The 10066-nt window shown below is 44.7% G+C and overlaps 2 protein-coding genes across 3 annotated transcripts in view; one reads left to right on the top strand and one right to left on the bottom strand.

The window, feature by feature from the left end:
* Positions 1-661: 661 nt before the first annotated feature.
* On the top strand, positions 662-8183 carry Mrpl19 (mitochondrial ribosomal protein L19). Of its 2 annotated transcripts, XM_052719235.1 has the most exons (6): positions 662-898; positions 3168-3286; positions 3472-3606; positions 5007-5188; positions 5308-5557; positions 6055-8183. In XM_052719235.1, the coding sequence occupies exons 1-5, from the start codon at positions 678-680 to the stop codon at positions 5527-5529; spliced, it is 879 nt and encodes a 292-aa protein (XP_052575195.1). In that variant the 5' UTR covers positions 662-677; the 3' UTR covers positions 5530-5557; positions 6055-8183. The 2 variants fall into 2 exon arrangements, with proteins under 2 accessions (XP_052575195.1, XP_052575194.1); XM_052719234.1 differs by lacking the exon at positions 6055-8183 and having other exon boundaries at positions 5308-5817.
* Gcfc2 (GC-rich sequence DNA-binding factor 2) overlaps positions 8065-10066 on the bottom strand; it is a 38992-nt gene continuing 36990 nt past the window's right edge. Inside the window, exon 17 of the mRNA XM_052719228.1 lies at positions 8065-9571. Within this exon, the coding sequence (XP_052575188.1) occupies positions 9454-9571 (118 nt within the window). The 3' untranslated portion in view covers positions 8065-9453. The remainder of the gene's footprint in view (positions 9572-10066) is intronic.

The following is a 10066-nucleotide window of genomic DNA, read 5'->3' as shown; positions in this document are numbered from 1 at the left end:
CATAGCACACCTAAATTGATGAGCTCACCAATGTATTTAAGGAGTGTTTTATGGCTTTCTTTGCTCTGATATTATGAAAACTTCATGAAGTTGCTACCCCATTAGAACATGGATTTACGGTGACTTAAATCTGTGTTCCTGAGCCATGGTCACTCATACTTGACTCCAGAATAAACTATCTCTTACCGCCTTTGGGGTGACATTTGTATTTTTTTTCATGTAGGCACAAGCAAATAAAAAGTGGAAATGAGGAGGCTAGAGAGGTGGTCCGGCAGTTAGGAACACTTACTGATATTTTAGAGGACTCAGGTTCGATTCTCAGCACCCATTTGGGGTACCTTGTTACTGGCTGTAACTCGTGCTCCAGGGAACCACCTGGCCTCCATGGGCATCTGCAATCACATTCACATTCAGGACATACACATACACACACATTCCACACTCACAGTGCATATGAGGTCACAGTACTTAGTGGAAAATACAAGTTTGCCTGCCGTTTGGAGGAGTGTAACTTTGCAAATGATGGAGAAGAGGAAATTATATACTTTGCCAATATAGTTCCTTCAAACTAGTGGGAATCCACAGGGAAGCGGGTTTGGTCCCATAGGAGCCACCGTCCGACCACACCCCGTCGCACTGACTTCTGGGAGCTGTAGTCCTGCACTGCGTGTGTAGACATGGCGGCCTCCATGGCAGAAGGCTGTAGGGTGTCCCTGAACCTGGCCCGGAGCTTCCGAATGGCCAGGCCGCGGCTCGCTGCACTCGCGTCTGATGCCTGCTGTGTCCGCATGGGCTCGAGCAGGCTTCAGAGCACCGGGCCTTCCCAGCCCGGTGGGTTTAAGCCACCTCCGAAACCTGTCATGGTGGACCGGCACCGAGCCCCGGACAAACAGAGAAGGTGAGGCGGCCAAGGCCTCGTGGGTGTGCGCATGCTCGGGCGCCTGCAGCTCCTGGAGCTGCTTGGGTGTTCGCGCGCTTGGATACCTGCTTCCCTTGTAGCTGGCCTGCACATACTCGAATTCTGCGTCTGCTCCTCTCTAGATCCCAAAGGACGCAGGCTTGGACGCCCATTCCTCAGTTTTATTTGTTCTTAACTATTCTCCTTAGTTGCACCTGGGAGCGTGCTTGAGTTGATCTGACCTCCCCAAACTCTTCCTCCTGGGTAGTCTGTTGACCAGCGCTCACCGCGGTGGTTTCTAAGCCACTTAGGTTTACATAGCTTGAGCCTGTTTCGGAACGCCCACAACCTGAGTTTTCATGGGAAAAACTTGGTGCGATTATAGGCTCTTTAGAAGGAGTGTAGCTGGCCGAGTGGATTGTCTCTGGGCTTAAATATTTCACATATCCTGTAGTTCTAAATTGAAATCGGCTTGGACTTAGGAAAGTTAATGATTTAGAAAAAAATATTTTCCTTTGACCACTTTACCTCATTGAGGTGGGAAAATAATATCTTTTTTTTTTTGTTTTTTTGTTTTTTTGTTTTTCGAGACAGGGTTTCTCTGTGTAGCTTTGCGCCTTTTCCTGGAACTCACTTGGTAATCCAGGCTGGCCTCGAACTCACAGAGATCCGCCTGGCTCCGCCCGGCAGGAAAATATTCTTTTAAAAGCTGGAGAGATGGTTAGCCGTTAAGAACACTTGATGCTCTTCAAAAGGGCCCTCAGAGTGGCTCACAACCATCTGCAATTCCAGCTCTAGTGGATCCATCACCCTCTTTTTGGTCTTTGAGGGAACCAGGCCATGCATGTGATGCACATATATACATGCAGGCAAACACTCATACACACACAAAAAAGGTAAATCTTCAAAAGCTAACAGTATGGACCAGCAGTGGTAAAGGAGTCTCTAGTGCAAGCCTGTCTACTCAGGTCCACCCCTAGAACCCACAGTGGAAGGAAAGACTCTACTCCAAAATCTGTCTTCAGACCCCTACATGGATGCAATGGTGTGCACCTCACCCCCAGTACACAATAATTTTATATATATAGATCTAGATCTAGATCTATCTATCTATCTATCTATCTATCTATCTATCTATCTATCTATATATATATATATATATGGGTGTGTGTCTCACTGTGTAGTCCAGGCCCGCCTTGAGCTTACTGAGATCTGCCTGCTACTGCCTACTGAGTATTAGGATCATAGGTAGGCACCACCACACTTGGTGGAAGGTTTCTTTTAAAGTCAGTTTGCAATAGGTGTTTTTATATATTTTCTCTGTATTGATAGCTCAGTGGGAGACCTGTGGTCGGTCATAGGCTCTACAGACTGAGAGGCACGCAGTGTTTAAACTGTCACAAAATTATAACTAATAGCAATAGTAATGTGTCAGTGGTTCATCATCCTTAAGCTTCAGTTTTTTTTTTTCTCGAGACAGGGTTTCTCTTTGTAGTTTTGGTGCCTGTCCTGGATCTCGCTCTTTAGACCAGGCTGGCCTCGAACTCACAGAGACCCACCTGGCTCTGCCTCCAGAGTGCTGGGATTAAAGGCGTGCGCCACTGCCGCCCAACCCTGTTGTTGTTTTTAATAAAAAGATGACAGCAAAACCACCTCATTTTTCTGAAGATTAATTTATGCTACTGAGATAATCAGCTGAAAGGGAGCTATTACTTTGGCTCAGGGTTCCGACAGTTTTAGTTAACTTTGCTTGGTCCTGGTCCTGTCACTTTGACCCTGTAGTTACACGGTATGGCATGGTGGGAAGTACCATCTAGGTAAAGCAAACGAAGAAACAGAAAGGGTCCGGGTCTCAGTCTTGCCTTCAAGGTACAGGCCCAGTGACATGTTTCCTGTACTGGGCTGCAGTTCTTAAAGCTTCCTAACCCCTAGGAGCTGCACAGGCTGACAGCTAACCTCTCAGTATATGTGCCTTCTTGGACAGTTAAGGTCCAGACTGTAAGTGCCACTTAGATGTTTTATAAGCTTTTAAACAAAATGCCTGGTGAGTGTTCAGGAGAGCTGACAGTTCTCATGAGCATTAACAGTGGTTCTGGAAAGAGTAGTTTAGAAATGATATTCCTTATTTAAAGAATGATATACATCAACATTATACCCTTTCATTTCTTTGTAAGCCAGCTTTCCCCCCCTTATATTGGCCCAAATTACCTTTTAATTTTTTTTTTCCCACCCCACCCCGCCCCAATTTTTAAAATTTCTTTCTTTATAGGTTCCTGAGTCCTGAATTCATTCCTCCAAGGGGAAGAACAAACCCTCTGAAATATCAGCTAGAAAGAAAAGATATGCTGGACAGGAGGAAGGTGCTGGACATTCCAGAGTTCTATGTTGGTGAGTAGAAGCAGGGTGTCTGTCGGTAGGTGTTGGATTGCATAAAGATTTTTTTTTTTTGCATAAAGATTATTCTCCAGGTGTTTGGGTTTTGCCATTCGTTATTTAAAACACACTAAGTTCTAAACTGTATTTGTTCATTCCTGCATCTCATGTCAGAGCTTGCTTCTCTTCTGACTCTGTAGGAAGCATACTGCGTGTCACCACAGCTGACCCATATGCCAGTGGGAAAACCAGCCAGTTCCTGGGGATATGTATCCAGCGATCTGGAAAAGGGCTTGGGGCTACTTTCACCCTTAGGAACACGATTGAAGGACAAGGTATGTTTCCTCTTGTGCTTCCAGAATGTGTGGGTTTTCCCCAAGAGATAATCTGTGCTTTGCAGTGGATAGAGATTGGTATTCACTGGTTAATGTACCGTTGGAGGGTCCACTTTCTTTTGAAAGCTTCTTTTATTATATGGGCAACACCCATTGGGATTGGACTTCCTGGGCTGGGCATGGCAGCACATACCTGTTAGCCTAGTAGAAGGATATGCTGAGGCAGGAGGATTTTTTTAGTTCAAAACCAGGTTGGACTCCATAGTGACACTCTGCCTAAATAAACGTGGCGTCTTCAAGAGTAGAGACAGTGTATAAAGCAGTGAGGGAGATTCCATTTGTTTTATTAGTCGTGTTTTTGAGACAGGGTCTTCCATGTAGGCCATGAGTGTACAGGATCTTGCTATATAGAGCCTGTTGACCACACACTTGAAGCAATCCTCCAGTCTCTGTCTCCTCAGTACTGTGATTAGAGGATTAGAGGTGTGAGCCTTCAGTTTAGCAGGGTCGTCCTTTTCTGAGCAAATAACCCGAAGTCCACTGGGACAGATAGGATGGTATCCTTGGGAGCTTGGCTGCTAAGGTGCAGCTTCTGCTTCATGACACAGTCGCTGCAGTACGTGCCATGACCACCACCGGAGAGGAACAGTGGTAACGTCCTAGAAGATGAAGGACTGAAATGGCGAGTCAGAGAGTGTTTAGACTTACAAGTGCACTTCAGGGTTCTCATCCCTGACGTTTGCAGAGAAACTGCTACTACGAGGCAGGCCTTCAAGGTGAATTTTGGAGGGATCATATTCAAAACTGTCTTGCTCACCAAGTTACTGTGTTTGTGCCAAGAGGGCCCTTCCTTGGTGTACTAGTTTAGTCCCTGGCTGTCATAATACACTCTGTCCAACAGCAACTTAGGAGAGGAGAGTTTATTTCGCTTACATGTTCCAGTCAGAACGTAGAAGTGAGACAGAAACCATGGAAGAATGCCATTTGCTCACAGGCTCATGGTTAGCCAGCTCTTCACACAGCCTAGGACCACCTGCCCAGGGATGTACCTCCCATAGGGGACTAGGCCCTCATCTATCAACTGGCCGTCAAGACAGTGCCCCACAGATATAGCTACAGGCCATTCTGATCGCCAGTTCCTCAGTGGAGGCTTCCTCTTCCCAGGCTAATGTATGTTGTCATAGTTGAAGAGATGGGATATTTATAGACTTCTGATAGGATATCATTCAGTTTTTTTCACTTTTTAATTTAAATGGGGTTTAGTTTGCTTTGCTTTAGTGGTCTTCATCTTTAGAAATTCCATGTGTTTGCTCATGCCCCACTTGCCAGCTGCTTCTTTTACTGTACTGTGAAGTTTTGTAGGAGTCTGGTCTGAGGTGGTAAGCATGCTCTCTGTTTAGGTGTGGAGATTTGCTTTGAACTGTACAATCCTCGAATCCACGAGATCCAAGTGGTGAAGTTAGAGAAGCGGCTGGACGACAGCCTGCTGTATTTACGAGATGCCCTCCCCGAGTTCAGCACCTTTGATGTCAATATGAAGCCGGTCCCACATGAGGCCTGTCAGGAAGTGCCTGTTAACAAGGTAGACCATGTTACCATGTACACTTGTTTTAGTGCAAGTCTGAAGAAGCACCCTGCAGAAAACTCGGGGCAACTTTTGTGTGCATCTCACCAGCCCAATTCTGTTCTTGTCTTCCTTAGCTGCAAGTTAAAATGAAGCCCAAGCCGTGGTCCAAACGCTGGGAACGTCCGTACTTCAACATTAAAGGGATCAGGTTTGATCTTGCTTTAACGGAAGAGCAAATGAAAGAAGCCCAGAAGTGGAGCCAGCCGTGGCTTGAGTTTGATATGATGAGAGAATATGACACTTCAAAAATCGAAGCTGCCTTGTGGGAAGAAATAGAAGCATCCAAGAAGTCTTGATCTTGGGACTGGTGGGATGGCTCAGCAGGTAAACATGCTGCTCAGGCCTGACAAATTCAACTCTGGAACCCGGGGTGGAAGGAGAGAACAGACTCCTGAAAGTTGTCCTTGGCCTTCTACATGCACACCCTAGCCTGTGTGGACCCCAACTCGTATACATACATAAAAATATTTTTTTCTTTTAAGCCCTTGTTCTGAGGATGCCTTTAATTGCAGATATATTAGCTCAGCCATTAAGTTTGCTTTGTGAGAGCACAGCTATTAAATGAGATAGTACTCCTCACCTTATCAGTACTTAGCATAAGGTCTGCACACCAGTTTATGGCTCTAAAAAGAGAAATCGCCCAACATTCATTCCCTGTCTGGAGCCAGTGGAGTCAGCATCACCAAAATGAGATGTAATGGGATGTGAGCAAGGGGAGTAAATTGGGAAATAATCAGAAATACACAGCAGTGTGTGTGTGTGAGTTAAAGTGTAATAGTAGGGGCTGGGTCAGTAGTTAAGAGCACTTGCTGCTCTTGCAGAGGACTGGAGTTCAGTTCCCAGCACCCAGTTCTGTATGTATGTACACGTGTGTCCAGAGACCAGACGGTATCAGCTTCTCTGGACTGGAGCACAGCTGCTTATGACCCACCTGACATGGGTGCTGACAGCTGAAGTCAGGTCCTCTGGAAGAACAGTGTGTACTTAAGTCACCAGCTGTTTCTCCAGCCCTCCAGTGTTAAAGGTCTTGTTTTGACAGGCTCATTAGCAGGTAGAAAAGGGTGCTGCTCTACTGTGAAAGCTTCAAGGAGACTGTGGCAGTCTAAGCTGTCATCCGGTTTCATTTTCCCCTCAGTTATGAGTGGATTCTGCTCAACGGAAGACACCCCAGGGCACCTGGCAGCCCACAGTGTGGACTGGGTGATGAGCTGTCCAGCAGGAAGTGGTCAGAGCATATTTTTTTCACTTTCTGCATGAAACAAGCCTTTGGGGGTCAAAACAGTCCCTCTGTGGGGGACAGGAGTGTACTTGGTAATCCATGCAGCTGAGAACAGGTTGGGAAGCTGGGATGCATCACAGAGTCGAGGCTGTCCCACCTGTAACATCCCAAGAGCCAGTCCGGATCTTGGTGCCTCCATCAGTAAGTCTCTCAGTGCCCGACCTGCCCCCTGGAGCCTTTGTCTCGGGCTGGTTTTCTGTTGAGTGCTTTGTGCGGTCCTTGTTTTCATTTTCCTTGCTAACTCCTTTAGATGGAACACTACTAGCTTCCAGAGAAGATGTGCGTGTGCATTAACCTCCGTGGCATACAGGGTATGCCGCTCATGCTCCTGAGATCTTTCACTCATGTGGCCCATTTACTTTTGAGAGAGACTGTCTGACCTGTACTATCACTCTGCTTGAGTTTCCTTGTTAGTTGTACTGGTAATAGTGTTTTAGTGCCATGCTGGGAAACGCAGTCATTCTGGTTTCTGCTCCCTGTGTATGACTTGAAAGTGTGTACTTTTAGTCTTCACAGTAATGCAATCAGTGTTGTGCCTTGGTGCAGGTATATTTGTATCCACATTTTGGGGTGAGCCTTTCATGCAGTGACTCATGTTCTGGGAAACTTGGCATTTGTTGCTGATTTTCTCTTCTCGTCTTGTCTCCCTGGAACCATTATTTGGAGTTTAGATACCCAGTACCTGTTCCTTCTTTAAGTGTATACATGTGTGACTGTGTATCAGACCCCCTGGAGCTGGAGTTCCAGGTGGCTGTGAGCCGCATGGTATAGGTGCTGGGAACTGAACTCTGCTGAGCTTCTCTGGTCTCTGCCTCTGAGGCACAGGTCTCCTCTTCTGATTTTCCTGAGTCTCTGTTCTAGACTTTCCAGTTAGATCTGTGACTTGTCTCTGTTTGGGTGTTGTGGGTGGGAGGGCAGAAAAATGAGATGGAACTAAGGGTCTTTCAAATATCTAGTTCTATCAATACTGGTCTGGGGATCCCCCACTGAGTAACGTGGCCCTAGGTTGTTCACCTGTATGATTATTTCCTGAACCTCTGAGTGTTGACATTAAATTTATGAGTCAGTGTAAGGAGAATAAAAACTACCCCAAATTAGTTTTTAATTCATGAACATGGTCTTCTATCTCTCCACATTTAGGCCCTTTTAATGTTTTTCTTGCCAGGTGTGGTAACACAGGCCTGCAATCCTAGGGCTTGCAGGGTTCCCAAGATCAATGTCACTTACACTTCAGAATGAAATCCAGTCTCCAAAAAGAATAAAGCAAAGGAAACCAGCACAGATGAAGAATGAAAGTTTCCTGACATGGCCTCACTGAGTCTGTGAGATGAGTCACCAGGTGACTGTTGCTGTGCTGTGTCGTCAGTGAGCCGTTTCACAGGACTAGGAGGCAGGACTAAGCACTCTCCAATGATGTAGAGCCAGCATCACAGCGGTGTCTGCTCAGGGTAGACTAGTGAGTGCATATCCATCCATGTCTATCTAAAAAATCCAGAGCCAGAGAACAGCTTCCAAAAATGCACTTTAACAGTAAAAAAATAGAAAATTCATCTGTAATAAAGTCTCTGCCATTTACATACAAAAACAAACTTTCTGTACACATACACACATGCTTTTGTAATGAGCAGCTGTCTAAAATGACAACATTAACATGAATTCTCTGAGGATTCAGCAGTGTTTGAGCTTTCTATGTGGGATTCTGTCTGTACAGTCTGTAACAGTCTTAGCATCCTCACCTAGAGAACCATAGGCTTTCACAGATACAGCGATTACAACATGTCAGCTGTTCACAGTACATGCAGTCTTGAAAATAGGGCTTTCAAGTATGTAAACATAGGCCACAGAGTCAAATATTACAAAATAACCAACATTTTCAACTGTCTTTTGGGCAATTGCAAAATATATACATGGGGTCATCATTGAGTTGCTTAACAGACTAATAAAATCATTTTGAGAAAAATTCCTAATTTCTTAACTACCTTACCTCAGACTTCCTTAATCAAATACTGTACACTTCCTGTATGTAAAATAGCAGTGGCCTTAATCTTATGAATGATACACAACATTAAAAAAAAAAAAAACCTGACTTGCTACCAAGCGATGACTTCATTATGAAAAAAATCTTACACAAAATTAAAAGAAAAATAGTAAGTTTTCTGATAAACTATTTGCCAGAGGACAGGCAAAAGATCACTATTATTTTTAATATGAAAGTATTACAATCCTCTAGAAAAAGATGGTTCAAAAAGAATTACAAATGGCCCAAATCAATACATCTTCATTCTTCAACAGGGGCTGGAGGAATGATCAGTGGCTAAGATCTCTTCCTGAGGATATGGGTTTGGTTCCTAGCATCTACATCAGGTGGCCCACAACCTCTTGGAACTCTGGTTCTAGGGGATTTGATGCCCTCTGGCTTTTGCTGGTCTCTGCATGGAAGTGGTGTACATATAATCACCCATAGAACAGGATCACACATAGAAAAATAAATCATTTTTTAAAAGATTTCTTAACAAATGCACAATGAATTACAAATCTGGAGACTCACTGGCACTCTCTTTCACTGATTTCACATAATCAACCAGTGCAGACTTTGGAAGGACAATTTGTTATAAAAATGAGTTAACCATTTCATAATTAAGCAATTCACTCAAGATTTCCACATTAGCTGATTTGTCAACAGTAGAAATTTTAAGAATGCCAAAGCTGAAGATGGGCTTGACTCTGGACATGCTTCTGTGTATGGGATTTCTTCAGTTCCTTCTCAGACTGAGACAGAGTGATGGCTGTTGTGATGTAACATCCTCAGTCACACAGCAACAGGAAGGACAGCCTTTCAGGACACTAAGGGTGAGCACAGAGGAAGTGAGGGGGCACCAGCTGTGTACAAGCAAGGAACTGAGTACTTTATCAATGACGCTCAACACCTCCCATAGTGCACTCAAACACCTGTAACTGGGTGTGTGGAGGGTTCCAGGTGATACTTTTCTATGAGGGATTCAGCTTGATTCAAAGCTTTTACCTTCACCAGGATAAGAATTATTTCATTGACTTCATTCCTGAAAAACAAAACCAAAAAAGCATTTACTTCCCCTTAGTGCATCCCAGGCTAGAGGTGTCTGAGTGGTAGAAAGTCTTCAGCATGCAGTGGGCCCGAAGTTTGATCCTTAGGACAAAACGTAAGATGAAACAGAATGAATGAAAGAGATACACTAAAAAGAAAGTTCTGTAACACATGTGAAGGGAGGCACAGTGGTGACTCAGGACCTACATCAGTACCTGAACCAGAAGTTCTACCCAAGTCAGTATCTAAAGCCACAGAGAATACAGAGACGATGTCCCCTTTACATCACTGGATTAATTGCTGGTCCATCCCTAAGGCACAGTGACACTAGCTATCATGCCACACTGAAACACACTACATGCTGTGGTGCTGCTGGCGTGAACAAATGTGCTGACAGTTCCATAAAAGCACAGCACATACAACTGCACATTACACAATCCTGGACGCTGACTACATTATTCATTTTTGCATTTGCTACACATATACATGT

The sequence above is a fragment of the Peromyscus californicus genome, unplaced genomic scaffold (assembly GCF_007827085.1).
Source record: "Peromyscus californicus insignis strain IS unplaced genomic scaffold, ASM782708v3 Scaffold_6__1_contigs__length_162567912, whole genome shotgun sequence".
NCBI classification, from domain to species: domain Eukaryota; kingdom Metazoa; phylum Chordata; class Mammalia; order Rodentia; family Cricetidae; genus Peromyscus; species Peromyscus californicus.
Note: the sequence above shows the minus strand (reverse complement) of the source record. Positions and strands in the feature narration are given on the sequence as shown.

Coding starts and splice junctions, on each gene's coding strand:
- Mrpl19 (XM_052719235.1), top strand. CDS start 678: ATGGCGGCCTCCATGGCAGAAGGCTGTAGGGTGTCCCTGAACCTGGCC. Junction 3,287..3,471: donor CATTCCAGAGTTCTATGTTG/GTGAGTAGAAGC, acceptor CTGACTCTGTAG/GAAGCATACTGCGTGTCACC. Junction 5,189..5,307: donor AGGAAGTGCCTGTTAACAAG/GTAGACCATGTT, acceptor TGTCTTCCTTAG/CTGCAAGTTAAAATGAAGCC.